This window comes from Artemia sp. Qi Xiang Cuo, chromosome 1 (genome assembly GCF_049724085.1).
Source record: "Artemia sp. Qi Xiang Cuo chromosome 1, ASM4972408v1, whole genome shotgun sequence".
Classification (NCBI taxonomy): domain Eukaryota; kingdom Metazoa; phylum Arthropoda; class Branchiopoda; order Anostraca; family Artemiidae; genus Artemia; species Artemia sp. Qi Xiang Cuo.
The window spans coordinates 59,340,555-59,366,838 of NC_142794.1; the positions used below are offsets into that span (position 1 = coordinate 59,340,555).

The 26,284-nt window shown below is 34.6% G+C and overlaps 1 protein-coding gene across 1 annotated transcript in view; it reads right to left on the bottom strand.

Annotated features, from left to right (window-relative positions):
• Positions 1 to 24,928, bottom strand: part of LOC148956535 (prostatic acid phosphatase-like) — a 63,279-nt gene extending 38,351 nt beyond the window's left edge. Inside the window, exons 1-3 of the mRNA XM_089095778.1 lie at positions 24,786 to 24,928; positions 10,803 to 10,901; positions 9,150 to 9,386 (exon numbers count right to left, since the gene is read on the bottom strand). Of these exons, the coding sequence (XP_088951904.1) occupies positions 9,150 to 9,386; positions 10,803 to 10,901; positions 24,786 to 24,890 (441 nt within the window). The 5' untranslated portion in view covers positions 24,891 to 24,928. The remainder of the gene's footprint in view (positions 1 to 9,149; positions 9,387 to 10,802; positions 10,902 to 24,785) is intronic.
• Positions 24,929 to 26,284: the final 1,356 nt, after the last annotated feature.

A 26,284-nucleotide genomic window follows, 5' to 3' on the forward strand; every position in this document is an offset into this window, starting at 1 on the left:
TTTTTACGTATATTAAAATGACATAAAATATTCCTACAGCTCTAACAATTGTACTCTATGCTTGATCAGAGACATGATGCGGCTTTACCACTGGTACTTTATGGATGGTTATCGACACTATCTTGTTTATTGCATGCATTAAATCATTATTTTTCTACGCGGTGGAACGACAAACACATAAGTCGTATCATTAAAAAAAGTGAAGATGGAGTATTTTAATAATGTGTGTTCACATGACAATGTTATTGTAGCATTGACTGCCGACAAGGAGAAGTATTTAAACTATGAAACAAGAACAAGTGGTAGCACTATTGGTAATGTATGCATACGTTGTCATGACAGTAAGGAATTAAATTTCTTTAGAGTACCGAAAAAATTCAACTCTTATGTTGGTGGATATGCAAGATTGAGATCTCCAGAGATGATTGCACTCAAAGAAAATGTCAACATTAAAATAATCGTTGATGACAGAGGACAACTCCTTGCTACTGTTGCAGGTAACACATTACCTGCTGATACATCCTATCATCAGCTTTCGGGTATTAGCATTCAACAGAAGAACAAAAAAAGAAAGGCCTACTCTTCTACTAATATCATAAACCCTATCTTGTCTACGTGCCAAAACTCTTACCTGCGTAAAAATAATGTGATAATAGACAGTGAAATTGCCAGAAAAATAAAAAGGGCAGTGGCAGAAAATATCACTATGGAATATAAAGATGAATCGATGAAAAACAAAGTACCACCAAACGTTACTGCCATTGATCAAACAGTCAATGAACCAAATAATACCAAAGACGAAAAGCATATTGAGCCTGTCGATGACACACCAGTAAAAATTGTGTATGACTCAAAATGGAATAATGATTATTCTACTGATTACGAACTAAGAGAAGACAATAACTACAATATCAAGAGAGAACATGGTAAAATGTGCATCCTTTGTCGGATATGCTGGATAATATTGACAAAATTTAAGTATCAGATTGAATAAATGCTTTATCAACATCATTTGTCGGATATGACGGATAAAATTGACAAAATCTAAGTATCAGAGTGATTAAATGCTTTATCAGCATCCTTTGTTGGATATCTCGGATAAAATCTAAGTATCAGAGTGATTAGATTCTATATCAACATTCCTTTCTCGGATACATGGGATAAAATTGATAAAATCTACGTATCAGAGTGAATAAATGCTTTATCCACATCCTCTAAATGCATTATCAACATCATTTGTCGGGTATATCGGATAAAATTGACAAAATCTAAGTTTCAGTTTGATTAAATTCTATATCAACAACCCTTTCTCGAATACATGGGATAAAATTGAAAAAATCTAAGCGTCAGAGTGAATAAATGCTTTATCAACATCATTGTCGGATATGTCGGACAAATTTTTTTTATCAAGGAAATATCTGAATGCGTTTAAGGTATAGTACGAATGGCTTGCAAAAAACACGAAAATACTATCAGAATGAATAAATTTTTTATCAACATCCATTGTTGGATGTCATTATGGAAAAATTGTAAGTGAATAAGTAAGTAAGTAACAAACTCTTTCTTGAGTTCACCTCTTGGATACACAATTGATAAATTTAATTAAGGAAATTATGAAAAAAAAATTGAATAAATTCCTTATTAACATTCATTATCGATTGAAGTCGCTTCCTAGACAGACAATACAGCATTTTCACAAACTCTAAGTATAAGAGTGATTAAGTTCTATATCAACACCCATTTCTCGGATAAATAGGAAAAAGTTGACAAAATCTAAGTGTTAGAGTGAATAATTTTTTTTTATCAACATCTTTTATCAGGTACATCGAATACAATTGAGAGCATATAAGTGTCAGAGTGAATAATTTTTTTTACCTACATTCTTTTTCAGATACATAAAAAAAATTGACAAAATCTAAATTTCAGAATGAATGAATGCTTTAACAGCATCTTTCATCGGATATGTCAGACAAAATTGACAAAATCTAAGTATCAGAGTGACTAAATTCTATATCCACATCCTTTTCTCGGATACATAGGATACAATTGACAAATTCTAAGTGTTAGAGTGAATGAATTTTTTTTATCAACATCCTTTGCCAGATACATCGGATAAAATTGACAAAATCTATGTGTCAGAGTGAATAAATTCATTATCAACATCCTTTATCGGATATGTCAGATAAAATTAACAAAATCTAAGTATCAGAGTAAATAATTTTTTTTACAACATCCTTTGCCAGATATATCGAATAAAATTGATAAAATATAAGTGTCAGAGTGAATAAATTTTTTTTATCAACAACCTTTGTCAGATATATCAACTAAAGTTGACAAAATCTAAATTTCAGATGAATAAATGCTTTAACAACATCCTTTATCGGATATTTCAGATAAAATTGACAAAATATAAGGATCAGAGTGACTAAATTCTACATCAACATCCTTTTCTCGGATGCATAGGATAAAATTGATAGAATCTAAGTGTCAGCGTGAATAAATTTTTTTTATCAACATCCTTTGTCAGATACATAAAAAAAATTGACAAAATCTAAATTTTAGAATGAATAAATTCATTATCAACATCCTTTGTCGGATATGTTAGATAAAATTGACAAAATCTAATTATCAGATTGAATATTTTTTTTTATCAACATACTTTTTCAAATATATTAAATACAGTATCTAAAATATAAGTTTCATAGTTAATAATTTTTTTTATCAATATCCTTTGTCAAATACATCAGATAAAATTGACAAAAACTTAATTTCAGATGAATATATGATTTAACAAAATCCTTTATCGGATATGTCGGATAAAATTGATAAAATCTAAGCATCAGAGTGACTAAATTCTATATCAACATCCTTTTCTCGGATACATAGGATAAAATTGACAGAATCTAAGTGTCAGAGTGAATATTTTTTTTATCAACATCCTTTGTCAGATACATCAAATAAAATTGACAAAATCTAAATTTCAGAATGAATAAATTCATTATCAACATCCTTTGCCACATACATCGAATAAAAATTGATAAAAATATAAGTGCCAGAGTGAACAAGCTTTTTTTTAAATCAATATCCTTTGTCAGATACATCGAATAAAAATTGACAAAATCTAAATATCAGAATGAATAAATGCTTTAACAGCATCCTTTATCGGATATTTCGGATAAAATTGAGAAAATCTAAGTATCAGTGTGATTAAGTTCTACATCAACATCCTTTTCTCGGATACATAGATTAAAATTGACAAAATTTAAGTGATAGAGTGAATATTTTTTTATCAACATCCTTTGCCAGTTACATCGGATAAAATTGACAAAATCTAAGTGTCAGAGTGAATAAATTCATTATCAACATCCTTTGTCGGATATGTCGGATAAAATTGATAAAATCTAAGTATCAGAGTGATTAATTTCCATATCACCATCATGTTCTCGGATGCATGGGATAAAATTGACAAAATCTAAGTATCAGAGTGTATAAATGCTTTATCAACATCCTTTAAATACATTATCGACATAATTTGTCGGCTATATCGGATAAAATTGACAAAATCTAAGTATCATATTGATTAAATTCTATATCAACATCCCTTTCTCGGGTGAATAGGATAAAATTGACAAAATCTAAGTATCAGATTGATTAAATTCTATATCAACATCCCTTTCTCGAATACTTGGGATAAACTAGACAAAATCTATGTATCAGAGTTATTAAATTCTATATCAACATCCCTTTCTCGGGTACATAGGATAAAATTGACAAAATCTAAGTATCAGAGTGAATAATTTATTTTTTATAAACATCTTTTATCAGTTACAACAATTATAATTAACAAAATCTAAATATCAGAGTGAATAAATGCTTTTTCAGCATTCTTTGTCAGATATGTTGAATAAAATTGACAAAATCTAAATTCATTATCAACTTCTTTTGTCGGATATGTCGGATAAAACTGACAGAATCTAAACATCAGAGTGATTAAATTCCATATCAACATCCCTTTCTCGTCTCGGGTACATAGGATAAAATGGACAAAATCTAAGTATGAAATTGAATAATTTATTCTTCATCAGCATTTTTTATCAGCTACAACAACGATGATTAGCAAATTCTAAATATCATAGTGAATAAATGCTTTTCAGCATCCTTTGTTGGATATGTTGAATAAAATTGACAAAATCTAAATTCATCATCAACATCCTTTGTCGGATATGTTGGATAAAACTGACAGAATCTAAGTATCAGAGTGATTAAATTCCATAGCAACATCCCTTTCGCGGATACATGGGATAAAATTGACAAAATATAAGTATCAGAGTGAATAAATGCTTTATCAACATCCTTGAAATGCATTATCAACATCATTTGTCGGCTATATCGGATAAAATTGACAAAATCTCATATTGTCTCAGATTGATTAAATTCTATATCAACATCCCTTTCTCAAATACTTGGGATAAACTTGACAAAATCTATGTATCAGAGTTATTAAATGCTATATCAAAATCCATTTCTCAGATACATGGGATAAAATCGACAAAATCTAAGTATCAGAGTGCGCGCACGTCAGCAACCTAACCTAACCTATGGTTTTGATATTTCCGAGGTGCTTTCCCAGTGGCACTGCTGACATCTATAACCGGTCTAACCTAAGTTCAACGTAACGACGCATGAAGTCAAAATGAATAAAACTTGGATTTTATGACAGTTATCATATGTATCCAATAAAAACTTTGAAAACAAATTTATTCTTTCTGGTACATAGAATTTGTCAATTTTATCCGATATATGTGTCACGTAATGCAGATAATGCATTTAAGAGGTGTTGATAAAGAATTTATTCGCTCTGATACTTCGATTTTATCGATTTTATCCCATGTATCTGAGAAAGGGATGTTCATATAGAATTTAATAACTCTGATACTTAGATTTGGTCAAGTTTGTCCCAAGTATTCGAGAAAGGGATGTTGATATAGAATTTAAGCAATCTGAGACTCAGATTTTGTCAATTTTATCCGATATAGCTGACAAATGATGTTGATAATGCATTTCAAGGATGTTGATAAAGCATTTATTCACTCTGATACTTAGATTTTGTCAATTTTATCCCATGTATCCAAGAAAAGAATGTTGATGTGGAATTTAGTCAATCTGATACTTAGATTCTGTCAGTTTTATCCGACATATCCGACAAAGGATTTTGATAATGAATTTAGATTTTGTCAATTTTATTCAACATATCCGAAAAAGAATGCTGAAAAAGCATTTATTCACTCTGATATTTAGATTTTTTTAATTATAATTGTTGTAACTGATAAAAGATGTTGATAAAAAATAAATTATTCACTTTGATACTTAGATTTTGTTAATTTTATCCGCAGTACCCGAGAAAGGGATGTTGATATAGAATTTAATCAATCTGATACTTAGATTTTGTCAATTTTATCCTATGTACCCGAGAAAGGGATGTTGATATAGAATTTAATCAATCTTATACTTAGATTTTGTCAATTTTATACGACACAGCCGACAAAAGATGTTGATAATGCATTTATAGGATCTTGAAAAAGAATTCGTTCACTCTGATACTTAGTTTTTGCGAATTTTATCCCATGTATCCGAGAAAATGATGTTGATGTAGAATTTAATCACTCTGATGCTTAGATTTATCAATTTTATCCGACATATCCGACAACGGATGTTGTTAATGAACTTATTCCCTCTGACGCTTAGATTATGTCAATTTTATCAGATTTAACTGGCAAAGGATGCTGATAAAAAAATATTCACTCTAACACTTACATTTTGTTAATTTTAATCTATGTATCCGAGAAAAGGATGTTGATGTAGAATTTAATCACACTGATACTTAGATTTTGTCCATTTTATCCGATAAAGGATGTTGTTAAAGCATTTATTCATTCTGATATTTAGATTTTGTAAATTTGTATTCGATGTATCTGACAAAGGATGTTGATAAAAAATAAGGTTGTTCACTCTGGCACTTATATTTTTATCAATTTTTATTCGATGTATCTGGCAAAGGATGTTGATAATGAATTTATTCATTCTGAAATTTAGATTTTGTCAATTTTATTTGATGTATCTGACAAAGGATGTTGATAAAAAAATTTATTCATTTCGACACTTAGATTCTCTCAATTTTATCCTATGTGTCCGAGAAAAGGATGTGGATGTATAATTTAGTCACTCTGATGCTTAGATTTTGTGAATTTTGTCCAACATATCCGATAAAGGATTTTGTTATAGCATTTCTTCATCTGAAATTTAGATTTCGTCAATTTTATTTGATATATCTAACAAAAGATGTTGATAAAAAAAATTTATTCCCTTTGACACTTATGTTTTATTAATTTTAGTCGATGTATCTGACAAAGGAAGTTGTATCAATTTTACTCGATGTATCTGGCAAACAATGTTGATAAAAAAATTATTCACTCTGATACTTAGATTTTGTCAATTTTCATGGGCAGAATATTTCATGGGCAGGGAAGTTTCCAGGGGGATTAACTTTTTCACTGGGGGAATCTGCCGCAATTCCTACACAAAATTATTTTTATATGTCTTACTTTCTCTTGCCGACTTAATTTTACGCGTGGAGATGTTAAGGATAATCGTCCGGGGTAAATTTTCCGCGGAGGTGGAGCCAGATTTCCTGGCATTATTTAAAAAACAATAAAAAATTAAATAAATAGAACAAGGTTGTTCAACTGAAAGTAAGGAGCAACATTAAAACTTAAAACGAGCATAAATTATTACGTATATGAGGGCGTTACCCCCTCCTCAACACCTCGCTTTTTACGCTAAAGCTTGAATTGTGTCCCAATTCTTTAAAAACAACTCCTGAAACACAAAGGGTCGTTTAATTAGAACAATAAGAAGCTTTTTTAAAAGTACTAAAAATCTTTAACGTAAAGAGCGAGGTATCGAGAAGTGGGAACACCATTTATAAACGTATAATTTCTGTTCGTGTTAAGTTTTGATGTTGCTCCTTACTTTCAATTGAAAAAAAATTGTCTCTTTATTTAATAAGTAAAATAAAACTCTATTAAAGAAAACATGTTGCCACTATATATTTAAGAGACGTTAATTTAAAGATACCTAGTAACCGCTCATGAATCTACTGTGGTATTTATTTTTGCGATTTATTTTATCTATTTTATCTTGTTTCTGGGGGTTAACTTGTCATAGCAGAGTAAGATAAAGGTTAACGCTGGGGCTGTGGAAAGGTTTTCAAAAATAATATTTGAAAAGAGCATAAAATACGAAATCTAATGATAGTACTTTGTTTTTATTCGAATATTTTCTTTTCATGTGGTCAACCATGGCAAATTTGCCAATTGGGGTCAAGTTGCACGGTGTTAATTCATAAGCTATTGGGTTTGAGTTGTATTGGGGATGACTTCGATGGGGGCTGAGTTAAGAAATAGGACCAAAAAGTTTTTTCCACCCACTTCAAACGGAACGGGCTATCTTACAAACTTATGATGGAGCTAATTCGATTCGAAATTGAAATTTCTAGTGCACTTTTTAAAGGCTGGAAGCTAGAAGAGGAATTAGCCTCCTTCTTGGTTCGTTTTCTGCCACCCCCCCCCCCCAAAGACAAACGATGGAAATTTTGAGATAGCCGTTTGGTTCAGCATAATTGAAAGGCCAAGTCCAATATATATACCTCTGGGGATAACAGGACCCCCCCCCCCGCAACACCTAGGGAAAGGGCTGTAAATTTTACAATTTGTCCATTGTTTACATACAAAATTTATGTTGTTCAGTTTATCTGTTATTGGAATTTTCCACGCTCTTGGCTTTTTTAATTATTTCAACTTGGGTATTTATTTCTTTTTACTATCCGCGTCGTCTTTTTATTTTTATTCGGTTTATTTCGTTGTTATTTTCGCTCAGAAAATGTGAACATGTTTCCTTAAGAAAAATCCCTTTTCCTTCTCAAGGAGAGTTTTAGATTTTTTTAATCTTACTAATTTGGGTTTTATTTCTGTTTGCTTTCCGCGTTGCCTGTTAGTTTTTTAAAATTTTTATTTGGTTTGTTTCGTTTACATTTTTGCTCAGAAAATGTGATAAACGGTTTGATTCCATTCATTTTTTTTTCAATTTTGTTACTGAAACAGGCATGTTAAATTTCATTAAAAAGGCAGACATCTGGTCCTTTTATTACCCCTTAAGACATCTGATAGGCATTTTGAGGCATCTATTCTGTACTTTCACTATGGCTGCTCAATTTTGCACGTGGGGGAATTTCCCGTGGAGGCAGGAGAGGTATTCGGGCAAAATTTTATCGGGGGGATTTCAGGGGAAATTTTTCTGAGGGGGGAAGCCTAGAACCCAGAAATGGATAGTATTATATGGTACTCTGTCTAATATTTTCGGCTTTTGTATAATATCTCGTCGTGGTGATTAAATGGAAGAGCTAGAGCACATTAATGCCAACACTAATTGTATTCTGGATAAAGGGTTTATGTGATTTTTAACAATCGGATTGTTACAATCGGAGAACACCTTTGTAGAGGTTTAAAGCCCTTATATGCAAATTTTTGAAATTGTAAAACAACAGGAAATTTACCGAAGACAGTGAAACTTGTTTAGAGCTTTAAAATATACCGTATAAGAATCCGCCTCATGGTCGAAGAAACTTCGGAGGATGCTCATTCAGTTAGAAATTGAGAGTTCTGGTCCTTTATTTATAAATCGAAAGTGACTAACGACAAACCGGCCGCGGGGGTATTTTCCGGAGAGGGAAGGGAGGGGTGTTCCGCGGGGGGGGGGGGACTAGCCTCGTTTGTAGCAACATAGTAAAGAGCAAACTCTAGCCCATAGTCATTATGCGAATTACAGTCCCCGTTATTGAGCAACAAGGAAATTTTTTTTTTCACAATGGAAGCAGCGATGTTTCTCGCCTTTTGTTCTTCTTTTTTCCCTGCTAGTGGGGCACTGAAACGTCATAAAGGGATGTTTAAGGGCTCATTTAAAAGCTAATTTTTTAATCCACGTACTTTTTATATTACCATTAAAGAGCCTCAAGTGCTCATTAAAATAAATGTCATTTAAAGATGATTAAACAAGTGACTAAAAACTAATTAATCTAACTTTTAACAACTTACAAAATCCTGGACAACAGGAATGGTATGGACAGGGATTGGTTGCCAGGACAAGTTTGCCCATATCTGATCCCCTATAGGTAGGTACAAGCCAGCCAAATTAGATTCTGCACTCATCAATGTCCTGTCGACATCTGTGCTCCTAATGACAATTTCATCCAAGTTATAGGACGAATTCAGAAAATTTGAGTATCTCTCTCTTAGAAACTGCCCAAGGCGGTAGTGTCTTCTTTTGCCTTCCTGAAACGGAAACTTTGGGTCACTATGGAAAGATGACTTCCTGTTACATCAGCTAAGATTGGGTAAGTTATGAAGCAAAAAAAATGTATCACTTTAATTATATAGTTATTATGCCACGGAAAATGGCGAAAAGTCTTATTGTATTACTTCTTTTGAATAGACTCCCAGAAATGTCTAATTGAGATGCTTTTCAAGGTAGAAAATGTTCCCTAAGGTGGACAAAAGCACAAACATATTTCCAATACAGCCATCTACAAAAAAATAGTCCAATCCGCGCGAAAGTAGTCTCGGTTAAATTCCTGCATTCTCAAATTCTTGTCTTAAGGCAGTTAATTTTCCAAGTCAATTGAAAAGTTAGATTGACAATATATGCCCAAATACCTCCAACAGTATTTTATGAGCTACGTGACACTCTTACAATCTTATAAATTACATTCGGACAAGAATATGGCAAAAAATTTGTTCATTGATAAATCCTCAAAGACTTGCCCGGTAAATTCAATAAGAGTGTTTGCATGCGAAGGCTAGCTTTTCATAGAGTGAAATATGTCCAATACCCGCAAGAGAGAAGACTTTCAGGTCATCCTTGAAATATCACGAATTTTATGTTTAGTTAAATATTTCCATACAATTTGCCAACTTTTAATGTTTTCGTGTATTTGAGCCCCCTCTTCCCAGAAAACTCTTGCATTCTTACCCATTTGGAATTGAACAATCATAACTTTAATCTAAAAAAACCCTGCAATTTTACTATGAAATTCCTTTTGAAAATGCCCCCGATTTCAATTTGAGGATACAAAATTAAATTCATTTAATTTTCAAACCCTTTGAGGAATTCCACCTTCAATAAAAAATTTCTTGTTTTGAAAACGAAAAAAATGGTTAAATTTTTACATCTTAGCTACCCCTCCCCCCTTCATCCCCACAATAATGTTTATGGTTCAATGGTTTACGGTCACGTGTAGACTAGCAATAAATTCAAAACCTTAACTGACAACCATGAGAGAAATTTCCGCTCTGACAATATATTTCAATAAATATGTATTTTAGAAGTCGCCACAAAAAAATGAGGAGGAGGCAAACCGCACTCTTAGCAACAGGATATATATTAATAAATAATATTAACTATTTACTAAAAAGTAAATGGTAAATAGTACTTAATTGGACAAAGCAAAAAAAAAAATTATGTAACTATGTGCGGATCCGTATATAAATATACGAACATACTCAGGTTTTTAACTGATTATGGGGACGGGGGAATTATTCTTCCCGTCTATAGACGAGAAATTCATTGTTGTGTAATTTAAATAAATTGTTTTCATAATTACACACTCTAAAAATTGTTGAACGACCGTCGCAATAGCTACAATGCCCGTGAAATGATAATAGGCCTAATAAAAAAGAATATATGCTTACATTTGTTAACTGGCCCCAGCCCATAGGCCAATGGACTGGATCTTTGTAAGGATCATTTGGATATGGATTAATAGGTGTTCTGTCACCATGTCTGAAAAGCTGAAAGAAAACGAAAAAGTTATCAACTAGTCAACGAATACGACGGTAAAATTTTGTTTCCTGATTTGTTTCTATTAACTAACTTACATCAAATACTATTATAAAGTAAAAGCATATAGCAGTGGCTTCAATAGGGGAGCGAGTGGGGTGGGGAGTCAATCTCCCCCCCCCTAAATTGCGAAAATATTTTTTTATGTCCCTATTTAAAAATCGTAAAAACCCTTGCTCCCTCCCCTACATTTTTGTGAATTAGCATCACTGGTAGATACGCACGCATGGTAAGGGTTGAGCAATTACGGACTCGTCTCTTTCTCTCTCTTGGGGTCTGCTAACCTTTTTTCACTTTATCAAACAGTCCGTGATAACGAACAGTGAGTGAGGAGCAATGCGGTTCAATAGTAACTGAAACTCTCAGAAGAATCTCATGTTGAAGCTTATTCAAAATACATAAAATTCATAAAGTCTTACCCAGTGACTGATCCAGGGGGGTCTGAGGACCCCCCAAGATTTTTTATGGCGCCCTCATTCCTTGTTTTTTCTTCCTTTTTTTACTCTTTTTTTTAGAATAAATTTGTCGATTTCGTCAATTATTGGTACCTTTGTCACATTGGACCCCCCAAGATTTTGCTCTAGATCCGCCCGTGATGCTACCCATAAAAAGTTACGAGCCTGAGAATATTTGCCCAATTTTTGAAAAAGGGAATAATACACCCCAAAAACAGCAATTAATCTTAATGAAAATCACACCATCGAATTAGCATATCAGAGAAAAAATTTGAAAAATTTGCCTCTATTGCCAGAAGAAAAATCACGGATGCGTGTTTATTTATTATTATTATTATTTCTATTCCATGTTAAAAGAAATGGTGTTCAATTGAAAGTAATTTACTTGTTATTAGTGTATTTAAATATTTTTTTCTAGCTAAGGCTTTAATTAAAGTATACAGCTTATCATTATTATTATAAAAGAACAACTAAGTTTAGAAATCCATTCAATTTATTACTGACAGAAACAGTAAATGCAGTGGCTACCACAAAAGCAATACAATAGAACAAATTGGGAACTGTGTTGCTTTTAAAATTACATCTTACTTCTACATTTCATACAGCAACCCCCTATAAAATGCTAAACATTTTAAATGTTCAGAGAAAAGATCCTGGTTCTGCAAGATACTTTTTTTGCATGACAGAATACTTGTGAAAAATGCAAGTTTGGACAAATTATACTATTTGCAAGTTTGTGCAAATCTGAGCTTTTGGATGAACTTACGTCAAATTTTGATGAACACCTTCAAAAATTAAGCAACGCAACATAAAAATTCACTTTACTGTTATTTCAAGAAGGGAGTACCCTAAGCCGTCAAACGCCAAATCAAAAAATAATATTGAAAAAAAAACTATGACCAAACTGAGTCCTCGACACCTTCCCAAATACCGAGATTGATCTATAATTTCTTATATATTTCTTGTAATTCACCATACTGGGAAGGTGTTCTCCCTTGGGAAAAAAAAAATCACTCGAGTATACGGGAAATTTATCAAACAGTTCATGATAGCAAAGTGTAAGTAAGGAGTGACACAGGCTAATAGTAACCCAGAACTTAAAAAAAAAGTTTTGATAACAATGCTCACACAAAAACTGGATTTTGAGATAGCCAACCGGTTTAAATGAATCAGAAAACTACGTAGTATAGACCTTCTCAGTTTCAAAGGAGGTAGTGATGCATGGTGGCACATAGTTAGTTCTCTTGCTGTTGCGGAAAAATGCTTTCTTTGGCAACATATTCCTACTGGTGCAAACGACGGAAAAAGGGCACTAAGACCACCGCCAGGAAATTTACCTCAAGGAGGAGGAGGGAGCTGATACCAGGAACTTCGTTTTTTTAGTGACATTTCAATAGTAATAGTGAATTTATGTTTATTTATGTTTTTCATACATAGTTGGTGGTAACGAACTCATTACCGGTAGCCTAAGTTTAAAGTTGTCCATCAAAACTTATGAGCCTAAGAAAAAATAAACAATTTTCGAAAAAGGGGAAAAGCAGCCCAAAAGGGGCGAGTGATTTTGATGATAATTACTCCCTCAAATTCAGCATATATAACAAACTATTCTAGAAGCTTCAAGTCCTTCTCTATAAAAATATGATTTTTTGTTTTTTTCCCCCAAGAAGGGTGGTCAGGGATGCGTGTTTATTTGTTGTTGTTTCTTCTTTTTTTTTGAGGGATGATCGTATCGAGCCAAAGGACATATAATATCGAAAAGATGCTAATGTTCGAATGTTCATGAAAAATCGAATGTTCTACAGATCTTTTTAATTACAAAAACATTGTGAGGAGACAAAGTGGTATTTTCCACCATTTTGTGGCATGAAACACTATGTTAGTCCTAAGGGTGCCAAAAAGCTATCAAGTGAAGATGCTAAGATAAATCATCGATTTAAATTTACCAGGAAACTGTATATTGAGCTTTCCCACCTCAGAGACAGTAATGCCTCACGCTGCTGTATTCTTTCCTAAGGGTACACATACTCCCACAAAATAAACGGTTAATATAAACATTTCTTTTAAAGCTTGATACAACTAGATTTATTCGTTTTAGTCTTGATAGAATTATGTAAAATGCTATATATTTGGTCACTATGAAGAAGGACCTGTGAAACTTTTTGTAGGCAGAGGGAGTGTGCCTAAACCCTCAAAAATATGCCTTTAATATTTATGCTAAAAAATTCCTAATTCTCATCAAGCCTTCATATAAATATAAAAAGATTTTTAGAGAAGGGGTTTTAGAAATTGATCTCTAATTCCTCTTGATTCCCAAGAATAGTTTTGGTCCACCCCTTTAATATTGGTGCTTATGTTGGTAGTACCCTCCCGTCGCGACAATCTTTTTCTATCTAGCATAAAAGATTATTTTCACATGCCTACCAGCACAGAGGGGGAAAAGTGAGGGCGGGATATCATGAGCATTACTAGGAAATACCTTGGGGGGGGGGGGTGAGGTCGGCATGTGCTACTAGGAGTTTTGTTTCAACCTAGTTTGAATGGGAATATTTTTTATTTCCTGTTTATATAAAAGCTTTAATGTTTTCTAGCTTCCCGCGGGGGGTGTCCTACCTACTGGAGTCCATGGGAATATCCCCACAAGAGGTTAATTTTAGAAACAGGAAATAAGCTCCCCAGAAAGGCCACAAACCGTTCATTGCAACAAACTATGCAATGAAATTCAACATCTGTCAGAGACCTAAAGACACTATCTGCTGTATCAGAAATTTTTCTTTTTTCTTATTAAGTCAATGAATATTTGGGCTGCGTTTCGCCTTTTTCGAAAATTGGTTATTTTTTCTTAAGACTCATAAGTTTTAATGGGCAACATTAAACTTAATGAGTTCGTTACCACCAACCATGTGACTGATTCTGGCAACAATATCACCAAAGCCTGAAGAATATGAGCCCTATCTTGAACTTCATGTTTTTAACATTGTCTTCATTCCTCTTTTGCACGCGTTCTTGGATTTTGATCCACTCGAAGCTTAGTAGGAGCATGTGGCATGCTAAGGCTGGAAATTTCTGCAGCGCTGGTAGAGTTCTAGAAAGCGATACTCGAAAGCATCCTAGGTAGCATAATAAATCCGTCAGTACACCTCAACGTGGTGAAGGGGTGTAAATATCACTAAGCTTCACGCCGATTAAGGTGACGGCCAACGCGCTGCAGGATGATCTTGAAGATAGGCGCCCTTTGAGGAAGTTATAGCCTAGTAAACGACATAGAATTTCCACTGAATTTTGATTAATGGATAATTCTTCTGGGTTTGGTATATTTTGGTGGGCGTTTTCCGGCTGAAAAACTTCTTCCTAGCCAATTTGTCTACTATGGGTTGTCTCCATGTAGTAGCATAATATTTGTAGGCATGAATATATAATGAGTCGGAGGTAACAGATTTGACATTGCCTGTGCAGGATTTCGACTCTTGTTGATAGAAGAGCATCGCTAAGTGCTGAAAACCATGTCGTGACCAAAATGGGCCAACAATTACACAAACCCTCCATTCAACTGAAAGTCCCAAGGACTTCTTGCTGTCTGGTTCTACACTGGTTTAAGCACTTTGTGTAGACTTGAGAAGATGTGTCGGTCCCCGTCCTGCAATGGTTCTGGGACTGTTGCTTTTCCTGAGGCCAAAATAATTCCATTGGTTTAAAGAATATGAGGATTGCAACTTGGAATGTTTCAACGTTAAAGAACAGCTATCGCACCAACATTTGACTGACGAATTAAGACGCTTCGAACTAGATTTCAGGGCTGCAAAACATAAAATTAGGATATATATATAATTTATTTACTCATGCAAGAAGATGGGGTACATAGACAGGAAGTAGGGTTCATGATGAATAAGGAAACTGAAGTCTTGTTTAGGTCGGGAAGGTATTAATAATAGAATGCTAGTCCCTCATTTTATGACTAAAAACTGCAGGATATCAATCATAGTAGTATATGCCCTTGTAGAACCGATTGACAGGACAGAGATAGTAGTGACTCAGATGAATTTTACTAGGTAGAAATATGGTATTTTTATTAAGAGATTTAATGTCCAGGTTGGTAGAAATAGGGATAGATGGTATCCTAGCCTGGGTAAATTTGGCGTAAGAAAAGAAAACAGTAATGGATACAGATTGCTGCAGTTTTGTATGTATAACAATCTAGTTATAGCCAATACAGTATTTGGTCATAAAATGGTTCATAAGTTAACATGGTATTCACATGAGAGTTAGGACATTTTTGCATTAAAATGCACTCTTTGTGGTATCTCCTTCCCTCCCTAACTACAAAACAATCAGAGAACCCTGTTGCACAGGTTTAAAGCCCTTATATGCAAATGTTTGGAGGGAGGCAATTGCCTCAAAAGGTATATTTTAATGTCAAAACCCCAACTCTCATTGAGCCTTCCAATAAATACAGAATTTGTTCTATATAATACTAAGAGAGGAGGGTTAAGGTATAAATTGATGGATAATTCACAGGGCCATAGCCATGACTTGTGTTGGGGGTGTTTTTTTCTGGGGGGGGGGGCGGACAAAATGCATCAAAAATGTGAAACTAATATTTAATCCCTCTTAATTTCTGGGATTATTTCTGGTCTACACTGTTGTTATGAAAGTAAAAAGTAACATTAAACCCCAAAATGAGCAGAATTTATTCCGTATAGAAGGGGGCTACCCCTTCCTTTTTTATAAGTCAGAAGTGATTGGAGACCAACCAGCCATGGAGGGGAGGATTTTCCGTGGTGGTAAACACTGGTTATACGGCTATATAAACAATAGGCTATACGAAAAATGTGGTTCAATACCGCTCTCTAGGGCTATAATGAAAGAAAGGTTGAGGTGGCTAGGGCACGTTGTGCGGATGACAGATTGCCGAAGATTATTCTTTTCGGCCAACTGTCTAGGGCTAAACGGAAAGCAGGACGTCCCCGTCTGGGGTGGGAGGACGTCATAAAGAAAGATTAAAGTTCCCATTAAAGGAAATGGGAACTTTGTGGACAGGTATAAAAAGAGAGGCTTTAATTAGATTGGTATGGAGAAGGAACGTGCTTAGCTGTGTTGGTCTCAGGCGGCTTGATGCTGCGGTGAGTTCTTAGTAGTAGTAGTAGTAGTAAACACTGGTTCCCAATTTTTTGTCTTATCACTTTTTTTTTATAAATTCAACTCAATGACGAAGGCTGGGTGGGTCCGAAGGTAGGTCCAAACACTGGAACATCATGAAATAATGCAATCATATAGTGTCATATAACACTTGAAATGTGCACTCTGGGTGGCATTTCCGGAATGGAAAGACTGGAAAAATGAAAAGGGCACTAATAGTTGTAATAGTAGTACTTAATAGAAGTAGTACTCTTAAAAAGAAGTTTTTCAAATAAAAGTAAAGAGCTGTATAAATCTAAGACCAGTAGAGATAAATTCCTGTAATAGTTTGAACTCAAACCAACCAAAAATCACTATTAAAGAATAAATGAAATCCAAAACAAACGAAAAACAAATAAACAATCATAGGCAGCGCAATCGCGCTGCCTAAGTAAAGAATGATGTTGGCACAATGTATTACTTCTTTTTCATACCTGGGCACTTCGTAACAAAGGAGTTGTCATAGAAACTTCGAAAAGGGCTCAATCTATTGGAAATTGGAGTGGCTAGTGCCCTTTTTAATAGTCGAAAGTGATTGGAGAGCAACTAGCCCCCCCCCCCTCCCCACACCCATCATTCCCCCAAACACATCTAATCAAAATTTTGAGATAGTCATTTTGTTCAGCATAGTTGATTTCCAGATAGAAAATACATTTTTTAGGAGGACACTCCCCCACAACCCTCAGGGCAAGGGTTTTAATTTATGCCCTGGGGGCATATAAGAACAATGTTGGCACAATTTATCATCTATTATTTTTTTCCTTTAGAGCAGGGCACTTTGTATCAAAGAAGTTGTTGTAGAAACTTCGAAAAGGGCTCATTCAATTGGAAATTGGAGTGGCTTGTGCCCTTTTTAATCATCGAAAGTGACTGGAAGGCGACTAACACCCCTTCCATGCCCACCATTTCCCAAAACACATCCAATTAAAATTTTGAGATAGCCATTTTGTTTGGCGTAGCTGATTTCCAGATAGAAATTATGTTTTTGAGGAGGACACTCCCCCACAGCCCTCATGGCAAGTGTTGTAAGTTATGCCCTGGGGGCATATAAGGTTTTTTGTAGAAGGCATTGTCATACAAACTTCAAAAAAGGCTCATTTGGTTGACAAGGTTCTTATAGAACACGTTGTCATAGAAACTTCAAAAAGGGCTCATTTGATTGGAAATTGAAATGGCTAGTTCTCTTTTTAATAGTCGAAAGTGATTGGAAGGCAACTAACACCCCTTCCACGCCCACCATTTCCCCAAACACATCCAATCAAAATTTTTAGATAGCCATTTTGTTCCACGCAGTTTAAAGTTCGGGAAAGTATACCTTTGAGCAGGACACACCCCCTCCCTGTCTTCAGGGCAAGGGTTATAAGTTATGCCCTGGGGGCATATAAGGTTTTTACTGAAATCTTTGTCGTAGAAACTTGAAAAAGGGTTAATTCGATTGGAAATTCAAAGGGCTAGTGCCCTTTTTAATAGTCGAAAGTGATTTGATGGCAACTAACCCCCCTTTTCCCCAAACACATCCAATCAAAATTTTTAGATAGCCATTTTGTTCAGCATAGTTGATTTCCAGATAGAAATTATGGTTTTGAGGAGGACACTCCCCCACAGCCTTCAGGGCAAGGATTGTATGCACTGGGGGCATATAAGGTTTTTATAGAACGTGTTGTCATAGAAACTTCAAAAAGGGCTCATTCAATTGGAGTTGAAATTGCTAGTGCCCTTTTTAATAGTTGAAAGTGAATGGAAGGCAACTAAAACCCCTTCCATGCCCACCATTTCCCCAAACACATCAAATCGAAATTTTTAGATAGCCATTTTGTTCCATGCAGTTTAAAGTTCAGGAAATTATACCTTTGAGCAGGACACTCCCTCCACAGTCTCCAGGGTAAGGGTGATAAGTTATGCCCTGGGGATATATAAGTTTTTATTGAAATCTTTGTCATAGAAACTTGAAAAAGAGCTCTTTTGATTGGAAATTCAAAGGGCCCAGTGCCCTTTTAAATAGTCAAAAGTGATTTGAGGGCAACTAACCCCCCTCTCATGCCCACCTTTTCCCCAAACACATTCAATCAAAATTTTGAGAGAGCCAGTTTATTCAACGTAGTTGAAAGTTTTGGAAATTAGGTCTTTAAGGATGAAAACCCTCCCCCCACACAGCCCTAAGGGCAAGGGTTGTAAGTTATGCTCTGGGGGCATGTAAGGTTTTTATAGAAAGCGAGGCAGTAAAAACATCAAAAAGGGCTTATTCGCTTTGAAATTGAAAGGACTAGTGCCCTTTTAATAGTCGAAAGCGATTGAAGGGCAACTAACCCTCCCCTCACGCCCACCATTTCTCCAAACACATCCAATCAAAATTTTGAGCTATCCATTTTGTTCAACGTAGTCAAAAGTTCTGGAAATTATGTCTTTTAGGATGATAACCCCTCAGAGCCCTCAGTGCAAGGGTTGGCTCTCAGTGCACGGGTTGTAAGTTATGCCCTGGGGGCATATAATGTTTATATAGAAATTTGTTGTATAAATTTCAAAAAGGGCTCATTTGTTTGAAAATTGAAATTGCCCTTATTAATAGTCGAAAGTGAGTGGAGAGTAATTGACCCCCCTCTCACGTCCACCTTTTCCCCAAACACATTCAATCAAAGTTTAGATATAGCCATTTTGTTCAACATAGTTGAAAGTTCTGGAAATTATGTATTTAAGGATGACAAACCCCCTGAGCCCCAAGGGCAAAGGTTGTAAGTTATGCCCTGGGGGCATATAAGGTTTTTATAGATAGTTTTCATAAAAACTTCAAAAGTGGCTCATTCAATTGGAAATCGAGAGGTCTAGTGCCCTTTTTAATAGTTGAAAGTGATTGGAGGGTACCTAACCACCCTCTTGTGCACACCATTCCCCCAAATACATCCAATCAAAATTTTCCAATAGCCATTGTGTTCAACATTTTTGAAAATTCTAGAAACTAGGTATTTGAGTGTTACAACTCCCCCTCCCAGTCTTCATAATAAGGACTTTAAGTTATGCCCTGGGGGCATATAAGGTTTTTATTGAAGGCGTGGTCATAGAAACTCCATAAGGGCTCATTTTATTGGAAATTGAAAGAGCTAGTGACTTTTTTAATAGTTGAAAGTGATGGGAGAGCAACTAAACCCCCTCTCATGCCCACCATTTTCCCAAACACATCCAATCAAAATTTTGAGATAGCCATTTTGTTTAACCTTGTTGAAAGTTCTGAAAATAATGTCTTAGAGGATGACAACCACCCTCACAGCCCTTAGGGTAAGGGTTGTAATTTATGCCCAGGGGGCATATAAGGTGTTTATAGTTAGCATTGTTGCAGAAACTCAAAAAGGGCTCATTTGATTGGAAATCGAAAGGCCTAGTGCCCTTTTTAATAGTCAAAAGTGATTGGAAGGCTTGACATTTCTATAGTAAAGATCGATGTGGGTATGAAATTTGATTTTTTGTTGTTGTTGTTTTTTAGACCAGAGCACTTCGTATTGAAGGGGCTGTCGTGAGATGTTTGGAGGGGACTTATTCGATTGAAAATAGAAACGCCTAATGCCCCTTAAAATATTCAATAGCGATTAAAGGGAAACTAATCCCCCTCCCACCCCCACCCTCCCATTTTCCATTTTGTTTAAAAACGAAATGTTGCCTTAAGATTAAATCAAAATTTACTGTGTTAATGCTAATTCCCAATAAGGCTATAAAACAAACAGAAATTAATTAAAAAAAAAACTATTTCCACAAAATAAGTTTTTCAATGAAAAGTAAAGAACTCCATTAAACAAAAAATGAGCAAAAATAAAATCAAATAATCTACCAAGTGTGAAACTACCACAAATCAGCATCGATAAATAAATGAAACCCAAAATGAACAGAAATTACAATAAATACTGACTCAAACTCAAAACGAGCAGAAATTAACATTAGTTGGGCTCAAAACCCCTATGCCTTCCCAAGGCCAGAACATAATTTGCACTTTACTGAAAGAAATACAAATAAATTTGCATTGTCAGATTATTATAGTTTTTTTCATAGTTAGCAATCAAAATGTTTATATGGTTTGATTTATTAAAGTTATGAAAGTAAGAACATTTATATTTTTTCAGTAAAGTGCAAGTTATGTTCTAGCCTGGAAAAGACTTGAGGGTTTTGAGCCCAACTGATGTTAATTTCTGCTCGTTTTGAGTTTGACTCAGTTATTTATTGTAATTTCTGTCTGTTTTGAGTTTCATTTATTTATCAATGCTGGTTGTGGTAGTTTATTTGATTTTATTTTTGCTCGTTTTTTGTTTAATGGAGGTCTTTACTTTTCTTTGAAAAACTTATTTTGTGGAAAAAGTTTTTTTAATTAATCATAGCAAACAAACCCACAACAGGTACTAATATAAAGGAATACATAAATCTTAAAACAAATAAAAATTAAATTGAATATTCAAGTCAAAATTAAGACAAACAAAAACCGCTATGAACAGACAAGGCCATATTCATGAGGGGGTTTAAAGGGCATAAACCCCCGAATTTTTATCCAACTTGTAAAACTTTAATAAAAAAAACATTTTTAATGAGTTTTAAGGTTTTTTGTACCCCCCCCCCCAAACAAAATCCGGGATATGGCCCTGCAAACAGAGGTTGGCTACTGTTCCCTTCCCCCACCCCTAACTGTAAAAATCTAAAGTCTATTTGTGTTTAACTGAAAACTATTTGTCTTGAAAAGTCCATGCAAAGAACTAATAAAAATAAACTGAACATCTGAAATATAATGATAATAATTGCTGAAAACTCAGAAATTGAAGACTATATTTAGCTTTAATTTTTATTTTTCAATGTTGTAAATACAAAAGAAAATATTTGTAATATTTTCAAACATTACAAATACTAAAGAAATATTTAATAAAGCACAAATAATGCAATTTGCTTTAGACTTGTATGGTTAGGGAAGAGGGAAGGAGAGAATCTGGGTAAGATAGCGTGATTGGGGGGGGGGGGAGGGGGGCTGGTTGCCCTTTGATTACTTTTGACTCTTAACAAGAGTACTAAAACTTTCCATTTCCAAACAAACGAACCTCCTCTAAAGTTTATTCAGCCACCCCTTCCATAAAAACCTTATAGCCTATGTAAAAAAATTGGTCATATTTATTTAGAGGAAAGGGGTGTAGGGGGGGGGGGCTAGTTGCCTTTCAATCACTTTGAACTCTTAAAAAAGGAGCTAGAATTTTTATTTCCACTCAAAAGAGCCCTGCCTCCAGGATTGACAAACCCCCCACAGCCCCCAGGACAAGGGCTGTAAAGTCTATTTGTGTTTAGCTGAAATCTATTTGTCTTGTAAAGTCCATGCAAAGAACTAATAAAAATAACTGAACATCCAATATATAATGATAATAATTGCTGAAAACTCAGAAATTGAAGACTTTATTTAGCTTTAATTTTTATTTTTCAATGTTGTCAATACAAAAGAAAACATTTGTAATATTTTCAAACATTACAAATACTAAATAAATATTTAGTAAATCACAAATAATGCAATAGACTTTAGACTTTTATGGTTAGGGAAGGGGGAAGGAGAGAATCTGGGTAAGATGGCGTGATTGGGGCGGAGGGGGGCTGGTTGCCCTTTGATTACTTTTGACTCTTAACAAGAGCACTAAAACTTTCCATTTCCAAAAGAGTGAGCCTCCTCTAAAGTTTATTCAGCCACCCCTTCCATAAAAACCTTATAGCCTATATTAAAAAATTGGTCATATTTATTTAGAGGAAAGGGGCATAGGGGGGGGCTAGTTACCCTTTGATCACTTTGAACTCTTAAAAAAGGAGCTAGAATTTTTATTTCCACTCAAAAGAGCCCTACCAAAGTTTATACAACCACCCCTTCAACAAAAAAAAAAAACAATGTTAGCAATGGGCAACTTACATAATTTACAGCCCTTGTCCTGGGGGCTGTGGGGGGTTTGTCAATCCTGTAGGTATATTTATTTTCCTTTTGGACTATTTTGAATAAAATGGCTGTCTCAAAATTTAGATTGTATGCATTTGAGGAAAAAGGGTATTCAGGGGATGTCCTTCAAACACTTTTGATTCTTATAAAGGGTGCTAGAACCTCTGATTTAAATGGAAAAAGCCCCCTCCTAAGTTTATACAACCACCACTAAGAACCTTATATGTTAACAATGAGCTACTTGCATCACTTACGGCCCTTGCCTGGATGGGAGGGGTTGTCAAACCTGGAACTATAGTTAATTAACTTTCAAAGTATTTCAAACAAAATGGCTATCTCAAAATTTTCACTGAAAACATTTGGGGAAAAAGGCAGGGGGGGGGGCTGGTTGCACTCCAGTCACTTTTGACTTTTCAAAAAGGAGCTAGAATTTCCAATATTATATTGAGTGAGCTTCCTCCAAAGTTTATACAACCACCTCTTCCATAAAAACCTTCTATGTTAACAATTAGCTACTTGCATCACTTACAGCCCTTGCCTGGGTGGGAGGGGTTGTCAAACCTGGAAGATAGTTAATTGACTTTCAGACTATTTCAAACAAAATGGCTATCTCAAAATTTTGATTGAAACATATGGAAAAAAAGGTAGCGGGGGGGGTTAAATCAACCCCATCCAAAGTCTTTATGACCACCAATTGAATATGAAGTGCCCCAGGGAAAATAAAATAATAATCAAACATTGAAGCCTTATGGCTCTTTGCTATGGCAAAACTACAGCATTGCCTCTGACAAAAACTAAATGCAATTTACCTACCCAGATTTTACCCTTTAAGTTCTTGCTCTTAGAAGCTTTTAAATATTATTCAAATTTGTTGTTAAGAATGCAATCTTAATACAGCTAGTGAGCACTAGGGCAGGGTACCTTTGATTACTTTTTATGAATATAGCCTTAGGCAAGTCAAATGATAGAAAATTTGAATTAGACAGTAGTGAAGTCTATCACTTCAATCTAATATTTGCAGCTGGGAGAAAAGTACTACAAGTAATTTGAAGTCCAAATTATCACTGTGTACAGCAATAGTTGTAGTAGATTTTCCAAGAAAAATGAAGAGCACACATTACCCTTATTTAAATATTACAGTGGGCAATTGGCAGTAAAGAACAGTAAAATAGTTTAAGACCACTGGTAGCTATATGAGTTTATTCCCATTTGATTTATATTGTAGACTGGTCAAATAAGAGTTTTCTTGACATATTTTGCACCAGCCTAGCTATGATTATATTGTAGGATATTCTATTAGGCTATATGTGAAGGATGTTTGTTATGTCAAAGTAATGTTGGCTCAAAATATGTCAAGAAAAGTCTTACTTGAGCAATACACAATAGGCCTATAGGTCAAACAATAATAAACTCATGTAGCTGTTGTTTGTGGCCAATTTAACATGCTCTACCATTGTAACATTTAAATAAGGCTAATGTGTGCTCTTCATTTTTTTTTTTTTTTTGAAGTCTGCTGCAACTGTTGCTATATACAATGATAACTTAGACTTTAAATTACTTGTAGCCTAGTACTTTTGTCCTAGCTATGAATTTTATATATATAAATATTAACCATGGTTGCACCTACGAAGAATGAATGCACTTAGGTAAAATTCTACTTTAGTTACTTTTACCTATCTTGGAAAGGGGTGAGGTTAGGAAAATGAAACTTTCAGGGATGGGTCTACAGGCTAAAATATGTCCTGGGAAGGTATTTTGAAGTACTTATATCCTCTCCTTCTCCCTCTAGAGGATCCTGAAATTTGCCTACATGACAGGTCTATACCTATTGAAATTTTGACAAAACAACATTTTACCTTAATTTTTAGTTATAAGATTCTTTTTCTCTGGCTTTAGTTCTGAAAATGCAATTCCTGTTATTTGAGTAGTATTTTAAGCCATATCAATGTTAATTTTCAAAATTCAGGAAATGTATTTGCATATCTTTAAAACCTTATAAATTAGGATTGAGCAAAGTTGTGAAGCTGGAAACCATTTTGTTGTACTTTATTTGAGCAGAAAATTTATTTTGTAAGGCTTCGCTTCTATAAATCATAGATGTTAAAGGTCATTAAAGACCAGGATCCACGAGAGAGAGGTGGAGTGGAGGTACTTCAAAATATCTTCCTGGGATATACTTTCGTCTGTTGACCCATCCCTGAAAGTTTCATTTTTTTAACCTAACCCCTCTCCAAGATAGTCCAAAGTAGCTAAAGTAGAATTTTACCTGCACTTACAATATGAACCAATTCCAGCGTAGAAGTGTCATTTGTTTCATAACAATAGACAGCACACAATGTAAAGAATAATATCCATATTCTTGAATTAGACATGGGATTCATTTTTTGATCTGCCGCTCCTTAGTGCTACACTGTCAATGAATACTTTTCTCTCATGAATAACAATCAAGCACACTCTCGCTCTTCAGCTGATTTCGGTCAGCGTTGACGTCACTGGGCTTCTCCATGTTTTCACAGATTTTGCTAATGTCAATTTTCATTCTTTGTGTATTGATTGTTAATAGCAAATCGCCAATTTTTAAATGTAAAAAAAAAATGTCTGGAAATCCAGCTGACAAGGAAAAAATTTTTTTGTTGACAAAAAATATATTAAATGTAATAAATTATATTGGAAGCATTGGGTATCAACAAATTTAATATCCATTACCCCGGTTTCACATTAGCACTAAGTGGCCTACGCTAAGTGGCTTAGGCTATGGAGCTTAAGTAAATTTGTTTCACATTTAAATTTTGCCTATCACACTTTCAGTTCCATAAACTCCGTAACGTAAGCTTTTTTGTATTATTTAACCTTCAAAAGAAGACGAAGAAACAATTTGCATGATAGTCAATATTTTTCTTATCTTGATGAACAAGATCAGCAACCTTTTAAGAAAATCGAAATATATTTTCTTGTGATTATTATCTATTCTAATCAGCAGTTGTACCAAACCAATTCTGCTCAAGACATCCTCAGGGCTATACTGTGGTGTTTATCCTCCCCCATAGTATAGTGCAGACTGTTTGATATCATCTATTTTCCCTTCTTGTTTTAGTTTTATTTCTGTGTTTAAAGCTTTTTCCAATAGGCAATGATTAGAAGTCCTCCAAAAAAAAAAGTCCCCCCAGAACCCAAATCAAATTACAGTGAAAGTGTCATAGTGAATGATACCCATCCTGGCTGGTCAAGCACCCTATCTCAAAGTTCTAATGATAGCTCCAATTCGGAGAATAGGACAATGATAAGTGTAGGGGCTAATGTAACCATAGATGATAATGGGTTTCAAGAGGTCCTCTCTAGAAGCTCTAAAAAAAGGAAAAAAATATCCCCACTTAAAAGCATTTCCCCTCTCCCTGCCCAAGATCCTCCCTCCAAAAACTTAGGAATTTACCTTAAAATTACTCCCACTACCCCCTTTGAAATAAAAATGATCACTGCAATAAGAGTTGCAATTTTTAAATTGCTAAAATCAATGTTTTCTCTTAACATTAACCGTGATGGATCTCTGCTAATAGCTGTAGAAGATCAGAAATCAGCATATACAATAATTAACCTTAAATCCCTTCTGAATAACCCAATTATTGCATCTAATTGGAACCCTAAACAATCACCAACAAAAATAGTAGTTTATAATGTTCCCCCAGAGATATCTACTCAGGAGTTAAAAGAAGGCCTTTCAGATAGGGCTGGAAACACAATCCCAGTTGAGGATGTTACCCAACTTGGAAAACCCAAC